This window comes from Trachypithecus francoisi, unplaced genomic scaffold (assembly GCF_009764315.1).
Source record: "Trachypithecus francoisi isolate TF-2019V2 unplaced genomic scaffold, Tfra_2.0 Lachesis_group15, whole genome shotgun sequence".
Classification (NCBI taxonomy): Eukaryota; Metazoa; Chordata; class Mammalia; order Primates; family Cercopithecidae; genus Trachypithecus; species Trachypithecus francoisi.
The window spans coordinates 18,559,883-18,585,233 of record NW_022681460.1 but is presented as its reverse complement, the minus strand read 5'-3'; the positions used below and the strand labels follow the sequence as shown (position 1 = coordinate 18,585,233).

The 25,351-nt window shown below is 39.7% G+C and overlaps 1 protein-coding gene across 5 annotated transcripts in view; it reads left to right on the top strand.

Moving 5' to 3' along the window:
- The first annotated feature begins 8,668 nt into the window (after positions 1–8,668).
- Positions 8,669–25,351, top strand: part of MCM9 (minichromosome maintenance 9 homologous recombination repair factor) — a 124,422-nt gene continuing 107,739 nt past the window's right edge. For 3 of the 5 annotated variants that reach the window (XM_033234415.1, XM_033234412.1, XM_033234416.1), the window contains exons 1-4: positions 8,669–8,945; positions 11,766–12,084; positions 19,069–19,385; positions 21,204–21,285. In XM_033234415.1, coding sequence (XP_033090306.1) covers positions 11,781–12,084; positions 19,069–19,385; positions 21,204–21,285 — 703 coding nt within the window. In that variant the 5' untranslated portion in view covers positions 8,669–8,945; positions 11,766–11,780. Of the gene's footprint in view, positions 8,946–9,367; positions 9,572–11,765; positions 12,085–19,068; positions 19,386–21,203; positions 21,286–25,351 lie in introns of those variants that run through there. The other 2 variants (XM_033234414.1, XM_033234413.1) reach the window with 2 other exon arrangements.

The following is a 25,351-nucleotide window of genomic DNA, read 5'->3' as shown; positions in this document are numbered from 1 at the left end:
CAAGCTCCTGCTTGGCCTTCCACCATGATTGTGAGCTTTCAGAGGCCTCCCCAGAAGCAGATGCCACTATGCTTCATGTACAGCCTGCAAAACCATGACCAAGTAAACTTCTTTATAAATGACCCAGTCTCAGGTATTTCTTTATAGCACTGCAAGAACAGTCTAGTACATCAGGAGTAACAGCAAATGTGAAGTGCTAAGGTGGAGAGAACCAGAACTCTCTGAGGAACAGTGTTGTTGCTGGATTGACAGTGAGCATAGAAGGAAATAGGTAGGATAGGCAATAAATGGAAAGTTTTAAAAGCTTAAGCCGATATTTAAAGACTAAAGCAAAGTCATTAAAACATTTTAGTCATATGACAACAATTCAACATTGTCTACTATGTGTAAGGCAGTTTTAGAAACTGCAAAAATTCCTGCTCACATTTTAGCGGAATGAAAATTGTGACATAAAATGGAATAAAAGAAAGAAATACAAAATGGTAGCTCAATGGTCAGGTGTGGTAGTTAATGCCTATAATCCTAGTATTTTGGCAGGCTAAGGGAGGAAGATCACTTGAGGACAGGAGTTCAAGAGCAGCCTAGGCAACATAGCAAGACTCCATCTTCACACAAAAAAAGTTTATGGTGTTACATGCCTGTGGTCCCACCTACTCAGGAGGCCGAGGCAGGAGGATTTCTTGAGCCCAAGAGGTTGAGGCTGCAGCGAACCATGATTGTACCCTGTCTCAAAGAAAAAAATGGTATTTCAAAATAGGAATTAATAATGATTATACTACTATAAAACAATGTCATTTGCACAATTTAAAAATTTTCAGAAATAAAAGATGATTTAAAATACATAATTAACAATATGAGAAATTATTCAAAATACATAATTCACAATATGAGAAATGATTCAAAATACATACTTTACAATATAAGAAATGATTCAAAATACATAATTCACAATATGAGGCCACATGCAGTGGCTCATGCCTGTAATCCCAACATTTTGGAAGGCCCAGGCGGGTGGATTGCTTGAGCCCAGGGATTCAAGAACAGCTTGGGCAACATGAACCTTGTCTCTACAGAAAACAAAACAAAACAAAAACAAACAAAAAACTAGGCAAGTGTGGTAGTGCACGCCTGTAGTCCCAGCTACTTGGGAGGCTGAGGTAGGGGGATTGCTTGAGCCCAGGAGGCAGAGGTTACAGTGAGCTGAGACCACACCACTGCACTCCATCCTGGGTGAGAGTGACACTGTCTCAAAAAACAAAACAAAACAAACAAACAATATGAAAGATTAAGTGGTAGAACATGTTAAGTAGAGATATGATAGAAAATATTTTTTAAAAGATCCAAATCTAACTTCTAAAGATGAAAACTACAATGGTTGAGATGTAAAATACATTGAACAAGAGTCACAGCAGATTAGACATTGTAGAAGAAAAGATTCATAAATCTGTAGGCATAGAAACACACTGAGAAAAAAAGAGTCCAAAAAAATTAGTAGAGTATTAGTAAATTTATAGGACAATATCAAGTGGCCTAATGTATATGTAATTGGAGTCCACAGAGGAGTGGGCTAGAGGAAGCAGAAAAAATATTTGAAGAAATAAAAGCCAAAATCTTTTCCAAATTAAATTTGATGAAAATTATACAATGAAAGACCCCAAACCTCAGCAAATCCCAAGTACAAGAAACATGAAAAATACATCAAGGCAAATCATAAACTGTTCAAACCAGTCACAAAGAAAAAATCTTCAGCAGCACGAGCAGGAGCTATGTCAAGAGAAAAACACAGCCAACTGAATCCCTCTATCCCCGCTGTAGTGCCCACTGTGACTGGGCCCTGCCAACACTCAGGCCCCACCTGGGACCCAGAGTCTAGCTCAGTGCTCCCAGGTGGTGACAGAGGGGAAGAACATGTATGCAGCAGCAATGGAGAGAGAAAAGGAGGAGGAGAAGGAAGGGGAGTTGGATCAGTACTGGCAGTGGAGGGAGAAAAAAAAAAGGAAAGGAAAGCCTTGTGCTAAGGGGCCTATCAGCAAAGTAAAGCCCCCAAGTTCAAAAAATAAAAATTAAACAAACAAAAGATAAAATCTTCAAAGGAGCCAGAGGGTTGGAAACAACAAATATAAGAAGGAGAGCAGATTTCTCACTGGAAACAGTGCAAGCACTTTCTTTAAAAGAAGACAGTAGAGCAACACCTTTAATGCAATAAAGTAAGAAGAAAATAAAAAAAAAAACAAACCCAAAATCCAAAAACCAAACCACCCTGTCAACTTACAATTTTGTGTCCAGTAAAAGTAGCTTTCAAAAACATGGGTGACATTCTCAGACATACAGAAGCAAAATGAATTCATCACCAAACATCTGCACTACAGGAAAAGTCAACAGAAGACCTCTAGGCAGAAGGAAAAATAGTATCCAAATAATATTATGTGTAATTAAAATCTGACGGGAGAGGAAGACAAAAAATATCTGAAGAAATAATAGAACAGCACTAAAAATGGTAACTACATTGGTAAATATATAAAATTATTTTCTTGTTATTTAAATCTCTTTAAAGGATAATCAACAGTTTAAAGAAACAGCAATGTATCATGGAGCTTATAAGATGTATATAAAAGATGACTATCAACAATAGCATAAACGTTGGGAGGGAAAAATGAAGGTGTATTATTTTAAGGTTCTTATATAAGAAGGAGTATAGTATTACTTAAAGGTAGATAGGATAAATTAAAGATATATTATATAAACAGTAACCACTTGAATAGCAAAGCAAAGAATTATAGCTAATACACCAACAAAGAAAATGCAATCAAAAAAAGTTCTCAATGTAAAAGAAAGCAAAAATAAGGGATAGGAAACAAAGATGAGACAGACAGAAAACAAATAGCAAGATAATTCACTTTAACCATATCAATGATCACATTAAATGTAACTTTTTTTTTTTTTTTTCTGAGACGGAGTCTCGCTCTGTCGCCCAGGCTGGAGCGCAGTGGTGCGCTCTCAGCTCACTGCAAGCTCGGCTTCCCGCGTTGACGCCATTCTCCTGCCTCAGCCTCTTGAGTAGCTGGTACTACAGGTGTGGGCCACCACGCCCAGCTAATTTTTTTGTATTTTTAGTAGAGATGGAGTTTCACCGTGTTAGCCAGGATGGTGTCCATCTCCTGACTTCATGATCCTCTCGCCTCAGCCTCCCAAAGTGCTGGGATTACAGGCGTGAGCCACTGAGTCCGGTCAAATGTAACATTTTAACCATCTCGATTAAAGGCAGAGATAGTCAGGTGGAATTAAAAAGCAAGACCCGACTACATGCTGTCTATAAAAGACACCTAAAGAAATGGAAAGGTTAAAAATAAAAGGGATGGGGCATCTGGTTTTAGCTCATAGATGTAAAGAGACAGAGTGTCACTCCCTTCTATAAGACAAAAACTGGACAAACTGCAAATTAAAGATTTTTCTTGAATCCCTCAGGAAGTGGAGGTCACAGGGCAGACAACTAATCTAAAACGTGAAGAAAGACAGGAGCCTGCAGAAAGAAACAGGACACAAGCTTTGACTTTACCTGAGACAGACAGCTCCAAATGCATGTAAGGCAGTAGGAAGATTAAACTGGAAATTTTTAGTGAACTGCTAAACACCAAGTGTGGGCTAATATGGGAGCATGATGTCTACAGGGGACTCAGACATAGAAAGGTTCTCATCCTCATGCAGGCCATTCCTCCAGAAACCTCATCCGGTTCTCATATAGATAAACTGGGGAGAATCCAGAGAAAGCTACCCCCTTTAGTGGTACCAGCTAGGGGAGAAGAAAAGCAGCTACTTCTGAAATCTGTCCAGATCCAATGCCCCTATCTCCACTACAGATCCACAGATAAAATCTGCAGAGGAAGGCACTAATGAAATTCCATTGCAGCTTGGGGACAGGAATGGAGATCACTACTACTATGGGCTGAACTGTGTTGTGCCCATAGCAACTCCAGTCCCCAATTTCAGAAGTTGGAGTCCTAACCCCCAATTTGACTGTATTTGAAGACATGGCCTGTAAGGAGGTAAGTAAGGTTAAATGAGGGCATAAAGATAGGATTAGTGTCCTTTTAAGAAGAGACACCCGAAAGCTCCATGACATGTAAGGACACAGTGAGAAGGTGGCAAGCCAGGAAAGGGCTCTCACCAGAATCAATTGGCACTTTGATCTTGGACTTTCCAGCCTCCAGAACTGTGAGAAAATAAATTTCTTTTCTTTTGGCCACAATGTCTGTGGTATTTTGTTATGGCAGCCGTTGCAGATAATCACCAAAAGAAAATACCAACATCAAGAATGAAAGAGAGGACATCACTACCCATCCCTTGACAGTAAAAGGATAATAAAGAAATATTACAAACAACTTCGTGTTCATAAATTTGATAACCTAGAAGAAACACCAGTTCCTTGAAAGACAAACTACCAAACTCAATAAATAATAGATAACCTGGTTGGCCGGGGGCAGTGGCTCAAGCCTGTAATCCCAGCACTTTGGGAGGCCGAGACGGGCGGATGACGAGGTCAGGAGATCGAGACCATCCTGGCTAACACGGTGAAAGCCCGTTTCTACTAAAAAATACAAAAATCTAGCTGGGCGAGGTGGCGGGCGCCTGTAGCCCCAGCTACTCGGGAGGCTGAGGCAGGAGAATGGCGGGAGCCCGGGAGGCGGAGCTTGCAGTGAGCTGAGATCCGGCCACTGCACTCCAGCCCCTGCGACAGAGCGAGACTCCGTCTCAAAAAAAAAAAAAGATAACCTGAAGAGCCCTGTATCTATTGAATAATTTGAATATGTAGTTAAAATCTTCTCACAAAGAAAAGTCGAGGTTGAGATGGCTTTGCTGGTGAGTTCTAATGAATATTTAAAAAAGAAATACCATTTTGGCTGGGCACGGTGGCTCACGCCTGTAATCCCAACACTTTAGAAGGCCAAGGCAGGCAGACTGCTCGAGCCCAGGAGTTTGAGAACAGCCTGGACAACACAGTGAAACACTGTCTCTACAAAAAAAATACAAAAAATTTGTAGCCAGGTGTGGTGGTGCATGCCTGTAATCCCACCTGTTTGGGAGGTTGAGGTGGGAGGATCACTTGAACCCAGGAAGCTGAGGCTGCAGTGAGCCGTGTTTGTGCTGCTGCACTTCAGTGTGGGTGACAAAGTGAGACCATCTCGAAAAAAAAAGAAAAAAAAAAGAAATACCGATTTCACATAAATTCTTCAGAAAATAAAACAGAAGGGAATAGCTTTCAACTCATTCTACGAGGCCAACATTACCCTGATACCAAAACAAGGTAAAGATGTTACAACAACAAAAAATTAGACCAATATGCCAAACATACATGCAAAATTGATGTGTGTTCTCACTCATAAGTGGGAGCTGAACAATGAGAACACATGGACACAGAGAGGGGAACATCACACACTGGGGCCTGTCAGGGGGTAGCAGGGGCGGTTGCGGAGGGAAGGCATTAGAAGAAATACCTAATGTAGATGACGGGTTGATGGGTGCAGCAAACCACCATGGCACGTGTATACCTATGCAACAAACCTGCACCTCCTGGGTTCAAGCAATTTTCCTCCCTCAGCCTCCCAAGTAGCTGGGACTACAGGCGCATGCCACCACGCCCAGCTAATTTTATTTTTGTATTTTTAGTAGAGATGGGGTTTCACAATATTGGCCAGGATAGTCTCAATCTCTTGACCTCATGATCCGCCCACCTCGGCCTCTCAAAGTGCTGGGATTACAGGCATGAGTCACTGCGCCCAGCCATAAAATTCATCCTTTTTATAAGGACACAAGTCATACTGGATTACTGCCCGTCCTAATTCCTAATTTTATCTCTATTATCTCTATAAAGACCTTATTTCCAAACAAGTGACACTCAAAGGGACTGGGGATTATAACTTCAATATATCTTTTTTGGAGGGATACAATTCAATCTATATATAAAATATGAAACTAAAAGAAAAAAAAGCAAAGCAATCATTTTGACAGATGTAGAAAAGCCTTAATGAAATCCAACATTCTTGATAGAATTTCTTAAATCTTCCTCCATCTTAATAAAGGGCATCTACAAAAAACCCTGGGCTAATATCCATATTTGAGAGTAAAAGACTGATAACTTTCCCTCTAAGATCAGAAGCAAAGAAAGAATGTCTGGTCTCATCACTTTTATCCAGTGGTATACTCAAGCTTCTAGTCAGTGCAAAAAGACAAGAAAAAGAAATAAAAGGCCTCCAGAAGAGGAAGGAAGTAAAACTGTCTTTATTCATAGATAACAAATCCTGAATATATAGAAAATCTAGCAAAATCCACAAAAAAAGCTGCTAGAACTCATAAGTGGTTTTTACAAAATGGCAAGTACAAGATTGATATTAAAAAATCAATTATACCAGCCTGGGCAACATAGTGAGACCCTATCTCTACAAAAATACCAAAATATTAGCCAGGTGTGGTGGCGCACACCTATAATTCCAATGTATTAGTCTGTTTTTGCACTGCTATAAAAAACTAACTGAGATTGGGCAATTTATTACAAAAAGAGGTTTAATTGACTCACAGTTCTGCAGACTTAATAGAAAGCATGACTAGGAGGCCTCAGGAAACATATTCATGGCAGAAGACAAAGGGGAAGCAAGCACATCTTACCATGGCAGAGCAGGAGAGAGAGAATGAGTGAGGGGGAAGTGCCAGACACTTTCAAAAAACCCAATCTCATGAGAACTCACTATCACAAGAACAGCAAGGGGGAAGTTCGCCCCATGATTCAATCACTTCCCACCAGATTCCTGGGGATTACAATTTAAGGTGAGATTTGGGTGGGGACACACAGTCAAACCATATCACCCAGCTACTCAGAGGGCTGAGGCAGGAGGATTGCTTGAATCTGGGAGACAGAGGTTACAGTGGGCCATGATCACACCACTGCATGCAAGCCTGAGCAACAGAGCAAGAACCTGTAACAACAACAACAACAACAGCAACGACAAAAACAAAACCCCCAATCATATTGTTACATACTATCTGACGTAATTGGAGTATTTCTCCCTTCCAAATCTCATCTTAAAATCGGATCCCAAATGTGGGGCCTAGTTGGGGGTGTCTGGGTCACAGGGGCAGATCCTTTAGGAAAACTTAGTGCTGTCACTGCATAATGAGTGAGTTCTCACTCTGTTAGTTGCCTCCAGAGCTGATTGTTAAAAAGAGCCTGACCACTACCTCCCCTTTCTCTTGCTTCTCCTCTGGCCATGTGATCTGCACAGGCAGCCTCCCCTTCACTGAGTGGAAGCAGCCTGAAGCCCTCACCAGAAGCAGCCTGCAGGAGTGTAAGCCAAACAAACCTCTTTTATTTGTAAATTATTCAGTCTCAGGTATTCCTTTTTAGCAACTCAGACTAAGACACTATCAAAGAAAACTGAAAATTTAAAATTTAAAATGTCATTCACATAATATCAAATAGTATATGTTCCTCTCATCCTTAGATTTATGGATAAATCTGACATAGGGTGATATGGTTTGGCTGTGTCCCTGCCCAAATCTCATTTTGAACTGTAGTTACCATAATCCCCAAGTGTCGTGGGAGGGAGCCGGTGGGAGGTAACTGAATCATGGGGGTGGCTATTCCCATGCTGTTCTCTGATAGTGAGTGAGATCTCACAAGATCTGATGGTTTTATAAGGGGCTTTTCCCCCTTTGCTCTGCACTTCTTCCTGCAGCCCTGTGAAGAAGGACGTTTGCTTCTGCTTCTGCCATGATTTTGTTTCCTGAAGCCTCCCCAGCCATGCTGAACTGTAAATTAATTAAACCTCTTTCCTTTATAAATTACCCAGTCTCAGGTATGTCTTTATTAGCAGTGTGAGAATGGACTATATAGGGCTAGACCTGACAAAAGATCAAAACATTTGCTGAGTGAAGTAACACCTAAATAAATGAAGAAGCTTACTTTAAGAGTCATAACTAAATATTGTTAACATGTAAATTATTCTCATATGGATCTATAGACGAAATGTGACTCCAAAAACAATCGCAACTTTTTAAAGTGACAAGCCGATTTTAGTATTCATATGAAAACCCAAGGGATTAGATGAACCAAAACATTTTTGAAAAAGAACAAGAAATTGGAGGCCAAACGCGATCTGATTTTAAGACTCTTATGAATCTACAGGAATCAAGACAATGTGGTATTTTTGTAGAGAGAAATATAATACATTGTCGGTACAGAATACAAAGTCTAAGAATAGACCCACAACTGATGCTTTAGGGACAACTGATTTTTAACATAGGTGCAAAAGCTATTGAGGGAGAAAAAGAAAGCTTTCTGAACAAATGACACTATTCATATGCAAAAAAATGACCTAAGATCCATACTTTGCACCACAAACAGAAATTAGCTCTAATTAGATCACAGACCTCAATATAAAACCTAAAATTCTAAAACTTGTATCAGAAAATACAGAAGAGATCCTCTGTGCCCTCGGGTTAGGCAAATTCCTCGGACAGACAAAAAACAAACCTTAAGATCCAATCTGAGCCGCCGCACAGCCCTGCTCTCTCCACTCAGCCTGAAGTCACTGCTCGGGTCCCGCCCCTCTCCCCACCCGGGACCCTCCTGGCCCCGCCCCAATCCGCCCGCTCCGCCCCGCCCCGCCGCCTCGTCTCCACCCGGAAGAGCCGCCGGGGCAGGGAAGTTGAAGCGGTGCGCGGCCCGGCGTCGGTCGGGAGCGCAGGCCAGGCAGAACCGCAGGCGCTAGGCCGCCCGACAGAGCCCGCGCGTCCCCGTAGCCGGTGGCGCCTCGAGCGGCCGCGGCCACGCGCACGCGCGCACCCCGCCCCCCAGCCTTCTAGCGCCAGAGACGAACCCGCCACCTGGCTGGAGCTCTCTGGGCCCCTCGGCCTCGGGAGCAGCGCGTCCCCGGCGACTTCTGGCACAACCAGTAAGTGATAGTCGCCTCTTCCTTTCGCGGTTATGTTTTTCTCCAGTTCGTCCAAGTCTCGTTCACGTCTCATTACTTCAAAAACTATTCAACTCCGGGACCGGACAGGCACGGGAGCTGCCCGAGAGAAGAGCCCGGGAAGTGTCAGAGACTGCCAAGGTGTCGTGGGGGCAGGCGTTGCGCGCAGAGACCCTCTGAATTAGAAAGTTTGGAAAGCATGCCTCCAAAACCGAGCGACTCCACGTTTGCCAGGCGCCCCTGGGGCAGCCGAGTGGCGGGGAGAAGGCGCGAAATGGCGCGCTCCCGCAGTGAGAGGGGCGGAGGGAGTGGGGCGGGGCCGAGGGCGCGCGTCCGGCCAGCCCGCGCGCAGGGGGCGGGGCTCCCGGCAGGTGCAGGCGGGCGGGGCGGGGCTGCCGCGATTCCGGAGACAGCTGGGGGATGTCAGTGCAGTTAGGCACTCTCCTCTTCTTTTCGACGCTTCGCTGTGATCAAGAGGACAAAGTAAAGCAAATGATTGTATTTTGACCCCAAATATTCAATAAGAAAAGGAAAGAGAACGTGAAGGTTGTGAAATGACCCTTCTCAAAACAAAAAGTGCCTCCAGTGTGTATCTGGGTGGGTAGTAGGTACGTTGAGTTAGCAAACTGCTTGTAACACAGTTGATTAGTCAGTTTTGCGTAGATGTTGAAAGGGAATGAAGAACGATGGTCCATACAACCATGGAAATGCTGGCCTAACTAGGCAAAATTTAATCTAACGTTAAAATTTTAATTTGAACGTTGAATTCTGCTGTTGCCCTTTTCCTGCCTTGTGTGGAGCTGTTTTTCAAATTGCTAAATTTGTGATTCTAAACTTAATATGCTTTAATAGAATCATAGTGATTCTCTTGTAGCCACTCTTGGGAGTCAAGATTTTTTTTTTTTTTTTTTGCAAAGTCCATGTTGTGGAAATATTCCTTCCCAAGTGCTTTTTCTGCTTTACACTTGGCTGAATTTATATTGCTTAACCAAAAACAAATTACCGTGGAGGCCCTAATTTACTTTCACTCATTGTCTTGGATATACATTTACTCATTCTTACTCTCACCCTGGCCTTCTATAGTTGTCAGGATTCTTGACCTAACTGTTGTATATACTTCTTACACCTTTCACACCTTGCGGAATAGCAGGTTCTCAGAGAAAGCAAAATATAGCAGACAGCATGTATAACAGATACTTTGGATGATAAACTGTGAACTTTATAGCAATCTCCTTTAATATTTGTATTTGTAGAGCCCAGTACAATAAATGTTGGACAAATGAAATAAGTCAAATTTAAGTACACTTCTTCTCCAGTGCTCAATCTCTTTCCAAACCAAATAAGTGTTTCTTATTTGGACAGATTGTAACTGTCCAGTTACCTGGGATCGTCACCTTATTTACATTTAACCTCCCTCTCCTTTGTGCTCCTATTCATATTGCATTTTTGGCCAGTGATAAGAGCACTGTTTCATTTTATTTGTCCCTTGGATCTCTGAGGACATAGAGAACCTTTTACTGTACTTTTCATTTGCCAGCATAGTGCCTTGTACATGGTAGATATTAGGAAATGGACATTGAATTGGGTTTATACATGTGTAATTTGTTATCTGTCTGTATACATGAAAATAGAATGGAGGTAGGTGCTTTTTATCTGTAGATACATACTTTTTAATAGAGTGCCAGGGGATTGAGTTAAAGTAATGGTATATGCTGTATTTTTTTTCAATAATACTTTTTTTATTATTTGAAGACTCAGTGTTTTTTTTCCTTCCTATGTTTGTCTGTTTTCTTTACATTGTTGACAGCTGTTTCTGCAGAACCCAATAGATTTCCTAGGGTAAGAAAGAAAGAAGGAAACAAATTCACTTCCAAATATGAATTTCTAAAGACAGTCTGTTAATTATTCATGTCAGAACTGGCTGTCAATTAGATTAATGGTATGTGTTTCTGTTACATAGCAGAATACACATGAGTATGTGTGTATAACTAAAGAGAGAGTGAGAAAGCACAAAAAAATGATACTGTATTCATATAAACAGATCCTAGAACCAGGACTCTTGCAAAGAACTCCATTGTTAACTGACTTAAGCCAAAAGATATGTTTCAGATTTTATACTTGAGAGCAAATGTGTGAGTATGGAATGTGGCCTCTTGCATATATTATGTAAAATAAATACAATTATATGTCATTTAATGGTTGGGATACATTCTGAGAAATTTGTCATCAGGTGATTTTTCCTTGTGTGAACATCATAAAGTGTATTTACACAAATCTAGATGGTGCAGCCTACTACACACCTAGGCTATATGGCATAGCCTATTGCTCTTAGGCTACAAACCTGTACATCATATTATTGTACTGAATACTGTATGCAGTTGTAACACAATGGTATTTATGTATCTAAACAGAGAAAAGGTACAATAAGGATACAGTATTATAATCTTATGAGACCACTTTTATAAGTGCAGTCGGGAAATGTTACTAGGTGCATGCCTGTATATTAATGCAGGGTTAACATGAAGGAAATTTTGGGAAAAGATATAGGAAATGCTTTGAACTATTTTTGGTTTTGATAATCAGTACCTACATAGTTATTTGGCTTACATTTGACTTCACTTATTTTTAAAGTACGTGTACTGTGACTGTAACAGATAATTCAGATTTCATTAAGATTTGAATTCAGATATTGTGATAATAGTATGACCCAAAGCCAGTGTGATTTATAACCAATCGTTTTTGTTAAATTGTGTGTACATCTTGAATATCAAATATATAATATGATCCTTTTTTTTTCTTTAGTTACCTAGATTCAAGATGAATAGCGATCAAGTTACACTGGTTGGTCAAGTGTTTGAGTCATATGTTTCGGAATACCATAAGAATGATATTCTTCTAATCTTGAAGGAAAGGGATGAAGATGCTCATTACCCAGTTGTGGTTAATGCCATGACTCTGTTTGAGACCAACATGGAAATCGGGGAATATTTCAACATGTTCCCCAATGAAGTGCTTACAGTTTTTGACAGTGCACTGCGAAGGTCAGCCTTGACAATTCTCCAGTCCCTTTCTCAGTCTGAGGGTGTTTCCATGAAAGAGAATCTTCATGCGAGGATATCAGGTAAATCACTTAAGGATTTTACTGTCTTGCTATCTTCTAGAAAGACTTTGAGAAAATATACTAGATTGAGAACACTAAGAAATAATTGATATTTATAGTTAAAATATGTATCTGTTACGTAGTTGATGGTCACTTCTTTTAGAGCAGAATAATAATTGTGTTCTGTGGGCAGGAAGTATGAGTCATGCCCACTGAGGGGAGGGAGAATGTGTGGAGACAGCAGTATACTTGTGTGTCTATATATTTCCACATCTGTGTATAAAATGGTAATTCAAAACAGCTTTATGAGCTTTTATGGTTACTAACAATAAAATAACTGGTAATACAAAGAATTAGAAAAGTGATAGATCTTGTCCAGGGATCTTCAAAACTGTTTTAGGAAATTATTTTTATATATCAGTATTAGCATTGTGCTGTCTACCTAGCAGTTACTCAATACATTTTTGTTGAATGCATGACAGATTAAGGATTTTAATTGTTAAGAAACTGCAGCGGAGCAATCAGCAGCTTGTGGTGGCAAAGCTGTGTCCTTGAATTCCTGCCTCTAGGAGTTCTTGCCTCTCACTTTCTGTTTTAAAAGTGATTTTTTAGCAGGATAGATAGAGTTGAATTAAGAATTTTAGAAAAAAGTGACACTATAGTGTAACAATTTTTATTTAGTGCATTGCATGGGAATAATTTCTTGGAAGGCATGGTGTGGTGAAAGAGAAGAATTGGGTTTAAAGACTACATGCCTAACCTGGGAAACTTAGTAAGTTATTTTATCCCACCGAGCCTCCGTTTCTCAAATGCAAACCACTTCTAGAGTCCCTATCAACCCCCCAATTAAAACAAAATTTAAATATGCCATTATTATATAACTTAATAAAGGCTGGTACAGCCTCATTCTATTTACGTGAAAGAAAGATTTGGTAAAATTAAAAGCAGGTCCAGAATATTGAGGGCAGTCTGTTATTAAGTTGGAGAACATACACACCCTTTTGTTTAAAAATAAATATTTACCTTATAGTACATTTGAGAAGAGTGGTGATTTATAATCAATAAGGATGCTTCCCCAGTTCCAAAAAGGTTTGGAGTCACTATAGTAGAACTTCTTGGAGGCAAGTTAAGATTCCCAAAAAGACCAAATACTTAATTCAAATGAAAAATATTATCTGCAGTTACACTTGCTAGGATAAATTATGAAGATTATTAATCATTATGCAACAGGGTACTAGATAATCTCTTGATGGGATCAAGTAAAAGGGTCCCCCCCGGCCCTGACCTTTTTTTAAAATTAGAGATGGAGTCTCACTCTGTTGCCTAGGCTGGTATTAAACTCCCAAGCTCAAGTGATCCTCCTGCTTAGGCCTCCCAAAGTATTGGGATTATAGGTGTGAGCCATCATGCCTGGCCAATGTTTCCTTTTAATAAGTTCGCAAAAAGATTATTAAGGGGGACTTTAGTTAATGTTGTCAAAATGGTATTTAGGAAATAGTTTTAGGCTGCCATTATTTTCAGATACCTTTCCATGCTCAGTTTAAGTAATACAATCCTGTCTGCCTAAGTGACCCTATCAGTTTCAGGTGAATTTAGCTTATTTTTTCAATTCTCTGAAAAAGTAAGTTACAAATTATGTGACTACTAAATAAAACATCAGTAGGCATTTGCTAGGATCTTGGGAAACCAAAAAGAATGTAGTTTTTCCTTCCTTTAAAAAAACTCAGGGCTGTATGGCCGACAGCTATATAGTCAGATATTTACCAGATGGTATATGCATGCCTACAGATATATGCGTAGGTATATATTAAGCATTATTATATGGGAGCTTAATGGAAACTTTTATGTGTGATGCATGCCTCACTCAAGATACGTTTTTTGGGGGTTTTCTTTGAGACAGGGTCTTGCTCTGTTGTCCAAGGTGGAGTCCAGTGGCACAATCTGGGCTCACTGAAACCTCCACCTCCTGGGTTCAGGCGATCCTCCTGCCTCAGCCTCCCAAGTAGCTGGGATTACAGGCACGTGCCACCATGCCCAGCTAGTTTTTGTATTTTTGATAGAGACAGAGTTTTGCCATGTTGCTCAGGCTGGTCTTGAATTCCTGGCCTCAGGTGATCCACCCACCTCAGCCCCGGAAAGTGCTGGGATTGCAGGCATGAGCCATGGTGCCCAACCAGAATTAATGTTTAAAGAGTGCTTGCTATATGCCAAGTAATATTCTAAGAAACTTTACATGTATGAATTCTTTTTTTTTTTTTTTTTGAGACAGGTTCTCACTCTGTTGCCCAGGCTGGAATGCAGTTGCACAACAATCATAGCTCACTTCAGTCTCTAATTGCCGGGCTCAAGTGATCCACCTCAACCTCCTGGGTAGCTGGGATTACAGGCATATTTAAATTAAATACCGTGCTCAGCTATTTAAAATTTTTTTTTTCTTTTTTTGGTAGAGGTGGGGTCTCTGTGTTGCTCAGGCTGGTCTTGAACTCCTAGCCTCAAGTGATCCTTCTGCTTCAGCTTCCCAAAGTACTGGGATTATAGGTGTAAGCTGTGAATTCTTCTAGTCTTCTTATTACCCTGTGTGATAGGTTCTGTTGTTATTTTATAGACGAGAAATCTGAGAGGTTACAACTTGGCCAAGGTCACACAGCTAGTAAGTGACAGAGTTGTGACTCAAACCTCAGCATTCTAGCTCGAGTCTGTATTCTTTGTTTTTTTGAGACAGAATCTCACTCTGTTGCCCAAGCTGGAGTGCACAGGTGCAATCTTGGCTCACTGCAACCTCTGTCTCCCAGGTTCAAGCAATTCTCCTGCCTCGGCCTCCCGAGTAGCTGGGATTACAGGCATGTGCCACCACACCCACAAAAATACTAATTTTTGTGTTTTTAGTAGAGACAGGGTTTCAGCATGTTGGCCAGGCTGGTTTCGAACTCCGGACCTCAGGTGATCCACCCACCTTGGCCTCCCCAAGTGCTGGGATTACAAGCATGAGCCACTGTGCTTGACCTGAGTCTGTATTCTTAACCCCTGCATTGTTTCTTAGTGTGGGCATTTTTGAGGAGCAGAGTGAAGAGGATAGCACTGAGACAAAGGGAGCACTATGTGTGAAAAAGTGCACAGAAGTCTTGATAAAACAGGAAGCCAGTCACAAAAGGCCCTGTAGTCCAGGCCAGATTTGGTTCCTTATTCTTAGATCTGTGGCAAGCCATGGAAGTGTAAAAGCAGAGAAGATTTGGCCTTCATTATGTATTGCTCGGGTTACTCTAGAAGCAGTGGGGCATATGGTGTTCTATTCTTCCATTCTAAGATTCTATTTACAGTAAGAAACACTATCAAATTAAAGATAGCTTTCTAGGAATAAAACTACAATAAAATTACACATAACTTTGTTTTTAAACCAGAATTTGTTTTAAGCCAAAAATAAAAAGTGTCTGTCTATACAGTTTATATTATATAAGACTTCATTGATACATCACTTCTTCACATTGAAAATCCAAAGACTTGACTTTTCTTTCTTTTTATTTTTTTTGAGACAGAGTTTTGCTCTTGTTGCCCAATCTGGAGTGCAGGGGCATGATCTCGGCTCACTGCAACCTCTGCCTCCCCGGTTCAAATGATTCTCTTGCCTCAGCCTCCCGAGTAGCTGGGATTACAGGCATGCACCACCACACCTGGCTAATTTTTTGTATTTTTAGTAGAGATGGGGTTTCTTCATGTTGGTCAGGCTGGTCTCAAACTCCCAATCTCAGGTGATCCACCCACCTCAGAGTCCCAAAGTGCTAGGATTACAGGCATAAGCCACCACATTCGGCCAAAAATCCAAAGACTTTTCTAAATTATGCTAGGCAGTCTGTAGTCTTATTAGGCACTCTTCAGTTATGTATAACATTAGAGTAACACCACATTTTCTGTAATGTGGTTCTCCTGATCTTAATTTTCCTTGTTTTAATATATTGACTTTATCATTTAAACTGAATAATCAATTTGCATCTGAAGCAGAACTGAGATGAGGGGACTAGAAATGGGAGGCAAAAATGATATTTCTTTATGGCCAAGGAAGAGAAAATGAGTATTTCAGAAACTCAAAGAATTTTTGTTTAAGTAAGTTTTCTTAACCTATTTTTTTTCTATTCTCCTTTTTACCTTCCTTATCTTCTTAGAAGTAATTGTTGGTACATTCTGTTTGTATTTCGAGAATCAAATTGGGTTAATTATCATATATCCCACTTGAGTATCCTTCTGTATATGTACAATAGAGAGCATTTAGTGACTGGTTTACAAATGTAAAAATAAAGTTATTTTTAAAAATTATTTTAATAACCATGTGACCCAGCAATTCTACTCCTTAAGTGTATGCCCAAAATAATCGAAAACAGTTCAAACAAGAATGTGCATACAAATGTTTGTAGTAGCATTATTCATAATAGCCAAAAAGTGGAAACAACCTAAATGTCCATGAACTAATAAATGAATAAGCAAAATATGATATATCTAAACAGTGGAATATTATGTAGTCATAAAAAGGAACGAAGTACTGTATATGTTACAACAGGAATGAATCTTGAAAACATTATTCTAAGTAAATGAAGCCAGATTCAAGAGACCACATATTATATCATTTTGTTCAGATATCCCTGACTTACAGTTGTCTGACTTTATGAATATGTGAAAATGATTCAGTAGAAACCATACTGTGAGCACCCATAAATTATTCTGTTTGTCACTTTGAGTATAGTATTCAAAAATAACATGAAAAATTCAACCCTTAATTATAAAATAGGGCTTGTGTTAGATGATTTTGCCCAACTGAAGGCTAATGCTAATATTCTGAGTACATTGAAGGTTGGCTAGGTAGGCTAAGCTATGATGTTCAGTGGGTTAGGTGTGCTAAATGCACTTTCAACTTACAACATTTTCAATTTACATTGGGTTTATTGAGATGTTACCCCATGGTAAGTCACGGAGCATCTGTGTGTGAAATTTCCAGAATAGGTAAATTCACGAAGACCAAAAGTAGATCGGTGGTTGCCAGCAGCTAGGGTTACAAATGGGGAATGACTGCTACTGGGTACAGGGTTGCTTTTTGAAATTACGAAAATGTTCTAGAATTAGTGGTGATGGTTGTACAATATTGTGACTATACTAATTACCACTGAATTATATACTTTATAGGGTAAATTTTGTGGTATGTGAATTATATCTTACTTTCTTTTAAGTATTCATATTTTTTTAAAAGTATTCATGTCGGGGGCAAAATAAATGTAACTGATAATCTATAAGCAGTGTTAAGATGTATTATAACATACATTGCAGTTAAGGCCAGGTAAACAAGAGAGAGAGATCTCTGGGCTGTTTGTTTTTTAACATTCCAGGATATGAACCAAAAGTATGACTCCCTTAATGGCAAAATGTGATGCAATCTGAATTAATGTAAATAATGAATATGTTCATTAGAAAATGGGCAAGTCAGTCTTGGAAGCATAGAAAAAGGAGTCATGGGGCAAGTGTTGGCAATGGCCACCTTGTTTGTCTATACAGTCTACTATGTATTGAGAGAGAGTTTCAGCCAACCAACAGAAAAAATTCAAATCTGTCTGTAGACTTGTAACAGTAGGTTATCATAGCCTGGCACCTTAAACATTCAGTTACTCTAACTAATTTGCTTTTTCCCTTCATACTTCGTAAACTACCTTCTGATTGGCTTTCAGAATAGATGTATCAACCAGGAGAAAATATGCTGACCATAGAAACTTAAAGTGTAATGATTCCTATTATGGCATTTCTCATGGGCTAGACAGTCTGATAGATGGGTCTTCAGTAGGCGTACTTACCTGGTTTTGAACCACTAAATACTGAGGACAAGGCAGGAGACATGAACCAGTATAACAGATGCTATTCCAATAAACTTGTTAGGAATTAGCCTTTAATCATCATAGCCAACATCTTTCCACCCCAATGGTGCATTGTAGCCAAACATGATAAAGAGGGAATTTCCACATAAGATTTTCCTCCTCCCCTCCCCTCCCCTCTTTCCCTCTCTTTTTCTCCTTCTCCTTCCTTCCTCCCTCCCTCTCTTTCTTTCTTTTTTTTTTTGGGGCAGGGTTTCGCTGTGTTCCCCAAACTGGAGTTCAGTGGCGTGACCATGGTTACTGTAGCCTTGACCCCCTGGGCTCAAGAGATCCTCCCACCTCAGCCTTACCAAGTTGCTGGGACTATAGGCAGTGCACCACCATGCCTAGCTGATTTTGTAATTTTTTGTAGGGATGGGGTCCCACTATGTTGCCCAGGCTAGTCTTGAACTCCTGGGTCCCAGTGCTTCTCCTACCTCGGCTTCCCAAGTGTCAGCCACTTTGCCCAGACTGAATAAGAATTTTCTTTGGCATTTTGCACCTTTTCTGTTGCCTGTTTTTTAGTGTTGAAAAACATGAGGCTTTTGTAGGATAAGGTGATGCTGTGGTTAAACTGCTACGTAAGTCAGGGCTGGAAAACACTGTCATGTGTATGTATTAATAAATTCTGAATCTGACTAAAAAAGTAACTTTCTAGCACTGTGGAAGTCTTTGGTCGTCATGCTACCATCTCTTTATCAGTCAGCTTCGTGGTTTACTAAAAGACTCATCAGTTGAATTTATGTGTGGCAAGCAGCAGTATATTTTTTGTTAAATGCCATTAAAATTATATACTTTAGATCCTACTGAGATAGCCCTCTTGTGAGAATAAGTACTTTTTTAAATCCTGGTTATTATAGCATCACAGCTACATGCTTTAAAACCTAGTCTGCTCATTGCGCAGTATCTGGATTAAAAAATACTCTACTGTTAACTGTTATTTGAAACAATTCTTTCTATTTTCTTAATAGAGTTGATGATCTAATTTTTTCTTAGTAACACACAATCATTTTTTTCCCTGAAATTAAAATTTATCTTTCAGGAAACAGGAGAAGAATATATCCCTTGGAGTCAAATCTCAAGATTGAAGTTGATGCTGTTTTTTTGTTTTCTCCATCAGGTTTGCCTGTCTGTCCTGAGCTGGTGAGGGAACACATACCTAAAACCAAGGATGTGGGACACTTTTTATCTGTCACTGGGACAGTGATTCGAACAAGTCTGGTGAAGGTTCTGGAGTTTGAGCGGGATTACATGTGTACCAAATGCAAGCATGTGTTTGTGGTCAAGGCTGACTTTGAGCAGTATTACACCTTTTGCCGGCCATCCTCATGTCCCAGCTTGGAGAGCTGCGATTCCTCTAAATTCACTTGCCTCTCAGGCTTGTCTTCATCTCCAACCAGGTGTAGAGATTACCAGGAAATCAAAATTCAGGAACAGGTAAATGATCACATAAATGAGATAAATAACAAATTTGAAGAAGTGTTTTTCAGCTATGGGCACATTGATAGGATTAGAGAACACAGAATGGATACAAATGGACTTGTGTTACCACTTTGTCAAAGATCAAGCTTGAAACTGTTCCACATATATCTGAATATAGTCTTTAGAAACCATGCAATCATCATCCTTTTTAGGTAGAGCATTGACAAGAAAGTTGTGAAATGACTTAATTATGTTAAAATTAAAGAAGTGAATACTTAAGAAGTCCACCCTAGCTGTTCTTAACTGAAGAATAGAAGAAAATTAAGGTTCTTAACTAAGGGATAGAAGATTAATTAATGCTTAAATTGTTAAACGTTGGAGTGGCCAGGCATGGTGGCTTGTGCTTATAATCGCAGCTACTTAGGAAGCTGAGGCAGGAAGATCACTTGAGCCAAGGAATTCTGTGCAGCTGTGTTCCAGCCTGGTTGACAGCAAGACTCTGTCTCTGGAAAAAAAAAAAAATCACATTGGAGTGAATAGGATTTGGAGTTTGGATCGACCCTCTGTTATTTGCTGTGCTAAATGAAGTATTTGTAAACACTCTTTAACAAGTGAGAGTGAGCCTGATTTTCATTTGCTTGCAGCTTAAACACAAAGGTTTATTCTTACCTAAAATACTTAAGAGATAGGCAGTTCAAGGTTAGTTCATTGTTGAGAACTCAGACTCCTGTCTTTCTATTCAACCATTCTTCTCTCTTTCTCTCTTTCTTTCTTTTTCTTTTTTCTTTTCTTTCCTTTATTTCTCTCCTTCCTTCCCTCCCTCCCTCCCTCCCTCCCTCCTTCCTTCTTTCCTTCCTTTTTCTTTTTCTTTTTCTTTTTCTGAGTTTCGCTGTTGTTGCCCAGGCTGGAGTGCAATGGCGTGATCTTGAGTCACTGCAACCTCTACCTCCTGGGTTCAAGCATTTCTCCTGTCTCAGCCTCCCGAATAGCTGGGATTACAGGTGTGTGCCACCTTGCCTGGCTAATCCTGTATTTTTAATAGAGACAGGGTTTTGTGATGTTGGTCAGGCTGGTCTCACAACCCCTAACCTCAGGTGATCCACCCACCTCGGCCTCCCGAAGTGCTGGGATTACAGATGTGAGCCACCACACCCGGCCTCAACCATTCTTAATACATGGCTTCTCTTCTGATGATTGGCTGTGGGCCAGGATGCTGGCTACAACTCCATCACATGTGTGTTGTAGTCAGAGAACAAAAGGCAAAGTTGCCTACCACCTAACCAATTCTCCACTTAAGCAGTCTCCTTGCAAGTCTCTTGCATTGTCTGCTTATGATATCTCATTAGTCAGAGTTCCATCATATGACCATATCTATGTTCAATGTTGAAGGGAACCTGGGAAATACAGTCTTTGTGTTAGGCACATGTCCACATGGAATAAAACTAGGGTTCTGTTATTAAGGAGTAATCATAGGAACTGGGTGATTTGTCCCAGGTCTTTTGATTAGTGATCAGGAAAGAAATACCCCTCTTTTCTAGATAAAGTTAACTTTGTTATTAAATTTCGTAGTTGTAGCATACGTTTACTTTGACCATCTGCAATGTAGATTATGTAGATTATATTTGGAAATATTTTCCATATTTGTATTTTATTTAGTGAATTCTTAAATTGATAGTAGACATAGTTTTCAAGAAAAATTACTTAAATCCCCATTATAATTAAATTGAATGATATACCAGAGAAATAGAAATAGTAATTTCAAGTACTGCTAGACTTCTGGATACTTAACATGTATTTAAGCATACTCAGAATCTGTTTTCTTTTCTTTGCTAGGTTCAAAGGCTATCTGTTGGAAGTATTCCACGATCTATGAAGGTTATTCTGGAAGATGACTTAGTGGATAGTTGCAAATCTGGTAAGAATGAATTTATTTTTAGCTTGTGTAGTGGGTCCTAAAGTATTGATTAGGAAAAGCCACTTTTTATCTTCCCAAGATCACAGGCAAGGGAAATGTAGGGCTTTAATTGCTCATCTTGAGAACAGAAACTGGCATGCAGGTAGGAAGTGATAGCAGGAAGAGAGCTGGGCTAGACCTGTACAACAGCAGCTAGTCCAGGTGCTTGTTTTATGAATGAAGAACCTGACTCGCCTAAGGTCACTTAGAGAGTTATGTAGCATAACTGGAACATGAATCCAGAACCACTGATGTCTAATTTAAGGCTCTTTTCAGTGCACTATAGCTTAACAGCAGGAACTTTAAAAAAATGTAGTGGATTCAGTGGGCATTTTTATAAAATGAATTAGAGAATGCGACTCTGTGAGATGCTGCTGCATGTCTTATTGGTACCTAGAAGAAAGAACATCATTCCTGTCTGCTCTGTGCTGGTGACGCCATGATAGGAGTCACCGATTTTGGTCTGCTGTCTTCTGAGGGTCCTCAATGTTTTCATTGGCTGATCACCTGAATTGGGAGGGAACTTGAAACCCATACTCAATGAAGAACTATACATGTTTAGCATGGAGAAGCCTGAGGAAGGACATGACAGCCAACTTTCAATAGTTAGAAGACTGTCACATAGAAATAGAATGTAATTACAGAAGATGCTACTGGGTTTCAGTGGGATAAGCCACAAGGAGGTAGATTTCGACTCAATACCTAATAATTAGAGGTGTCTAACATGGGCCTTGGATGGTGATGAGTTCTTTTTCTCATAGACAGTCAAACACAGCATATACTGTACATTGTTAGGGATTTAGGCCTTACAGTGGCAGTTGATCTGGATAATCTATAATGTTCCAGGCAATTTAAAGACTTTCTGAGCCTTAGAACTGTTCTGGAAATCTGAGAGCTCCGAAAGCCTGATTGTTCCACTGTCATTCTGAGTTTATGTTTTACTCTTTAGGCTAACCAGACTAGTCCTAAGCTCTCCTTTGTCCCTCTCAACTCATCGTATTCCCTTTCCTCACTGGGGAGACTAAGAAGAAATCAAAAGTATTTGTGGAAGGGTGATGTTTTAGTCATTTTGGGCTGTTAGTCCATTCTTGTGTTGCTATAAAGAAATACCTGAGACTGGGCGATTTATAAAGAAAAGAGGTTTAATTGGCTCACAGTTCCACAGGCTGTACAGGAAGCACGGTGCAGACATAGGCTCAGCTTCTTCTGAGGCCTCAGGAAGTTTACAATCATGGCAGAAGGGAGAGGGGGAGTAGGCATGTCACATGGGGAAAGCAGGAGAGACAGTGGGGAGGGAAGAGGTTTCACACACATTTAAATGAATAGAGCTCATTTGAACTCAGAGGGAGGGCTCCTTTATCACCAAAAGGATGGCCCAAGCCATTCATGAGGGATCCACCTGCATGATCCAGACACCTCCTACCAGGCCTCACCTCCAATACTGGGGATTATATCTCAACATGAGATTTGAGTGGGGACAAATATCCGAACTGTATCAGGCTGCTCTAACAGATCACCGTAGACTGGGTAGCTTCAACAACAAACATTTATTTCTCACAGTTTTGGAGGCTGGAGGTTGGAGATCAAGGTGCCAGTGTTCGGATTCTGGTGAGGGACCTCTTCTAGGGTGCAGATAGCTGACGTATATGAACGTACAGTTGTCTAAATAGTATACTAATGAGATAACAGCTTTGATTATGGATTGCCTGCTAAGCAACCCCAGAATATGTCAAAATACCTTGCTCACATAGGACTAGATTTTAACCTAAATCTGTAATATCTAAGCAAAGCAGTTCTTATATAAGCTCAGCCTAAACATGTAGATATCCTTCAATTGAGAATAAGATCTTTTCATGCAGTTCATCTACACTGAATTATTTCTGTACTAGAAATAAGTCTTAAGTTGTTTTTCTTTCAAATGTCATTAATAATGAAGGATGGAGAGAAGCAATCTATCAATAGCTATTTTTTCATATATCCTTAGCTCTAAACCTCTGTGGGAATCAAAAAACATAAATGGTATATAATCCTTGCCCTTCAGGAATTTACGATCTAGTTAGGAACCCACTTCGGCATGTGCAGAGTAACAAAGTTGGAGGTTGTGTGCTGGTAAATGTCAGTGCAGCAGGAGATCCGACAGATAGGTCTGACTGGGAATGGCTGCAGTAGCAAAGATGCCACAGATTATGTAGGGGCACGGAGAGACTGGATTGTAGAAAACTAAGAATTTTAGCTTCCTGAAAACAACATTGCTTATAACATTACTTTTGAAAAATACAGAAGTTTAAGGTGAATATCTATTGCCTTGGACTATCATGTATACCTCACAATTGTTCTGGTGATTATATGAATCTTCTATTCAGTAAGTATTTGAGTAAAGAAAACACATATATATTGAAGGGCTTTTAAGGGTATTAACTACTTTACAAATGTAAGGTAGATTTAGTATAAGAAGAGCTAATATTTATTGAGCAATTGCTGTGTTCTAGATATTGCATTAAGTAATTTATGTACATTATCTAATCTAATTCTCACTGTAGTACTATGATGTAAATATAATCATTCACATTTTGTGGGTCAAGAAACAGGCTTAGGAAGGGTAGGTAATTTGCCCAAGGTCACGTAGCCTGTGAGCAGTGGAGCTGGGATTTAAATCCAAATCTGATGAGGTCAGTACTCTTGGCCATGCTTCAGTGCTCTATATTTTCCACATAATCACTGCTTATTGACATTAGATTATTACTTATGGGTCATATATCTAAACGTTAAGTTCCTCATTTAACTGGTTTAGAAACAACCTAAACATAATCTATTAAAATGACCATCACAGAGAATTGTTCCATGTGCTTATGCAAAGTTATCCCCAATCATTTTTACCTAGAAATTTGGAGTCAGACAATATAGTAAATGATCATCATTCCTGATTGGATTTGAAAATCATTAAGTAGTGGCTTAGGAAAGATCTTGGAAACTTGTAAAGCACTTGCTTAATGTGTTTGTAACCATTTAGTATGAAGTTACCTTAAACTAGAAATGTGCCTCTATTCTGTGCATTGGCACTACCAGTTCCATGCATTTAGCATTTTCCTTTAGGAAATCAAAAACTATGCAGATTACTCATTGAAATTTAGAGAGTGAAAGGCATTTTTCATCAGCACATATCATATAATTGGCACAAAGGCTTGGAAATGAAGAATTGCCTGTTAGTTCTGAGACAGTGTTTATTATGCAAAATATAAATACCAGGATTGGGATTGGGGCACATCCAATACCCTGTGTTCAACAAGATTAAAATTTGGGGGGATAAGGATTATGATTTTTTTCATGTTTGTTTTTGGCCCACTTTCTCCAGTACCAAAATATCGAATGCCAAACATTTGTATATACTTGTTAACTGAGGCATTGCCTTGTATGTTGTAATAAGTACAGATGGCAGTGTTAGGCGAGTGTGCCTATAAACTACCAAGGGCCTCGTCGGAAAGTCTATAAAAGTTGCTTCTGCCTACCAGGAATGGTGGGAGAGTTTCCTCAGGTAGGAGAGAACCATCAACAACGAGCAAGCAGGATTGTATCCCATGCTTTCATATTTTGTGGGAAGGAGCTTTGAAGTAGAACACGTATTTATTTGTTTCTTAGTTTATTGTTTCTTTGGTTCATTAAAAAAGATGAGGGGCAGTGAGTAGAATATTAACAAATGAGTTAAGTAAAAATGAACATGTAAGAAACCCAAACTACCTGCCAGTCATCACAACGTTGTCTCTTTTCCTGACTCCAAATTATAGTTTAACCTTCTGGCTGCAGTTCCCACATCTCTTCTCTAAATGAGAGCTAAATGGTTAGAGACTCAGAGGACGAACATTTCACCCAATGTAACTATGATGAATGAATCATCCAGTAAACTATTTTTCCAGTGAAAAGTAATGATTTGGTATGATTATCATGTAGCAGGTTATGAAAAATAGGAAATACTGACTTCAGCTTTTCACTTCACAGATACAAATAACTGTGGGCGACAAAAGTCAAGAAT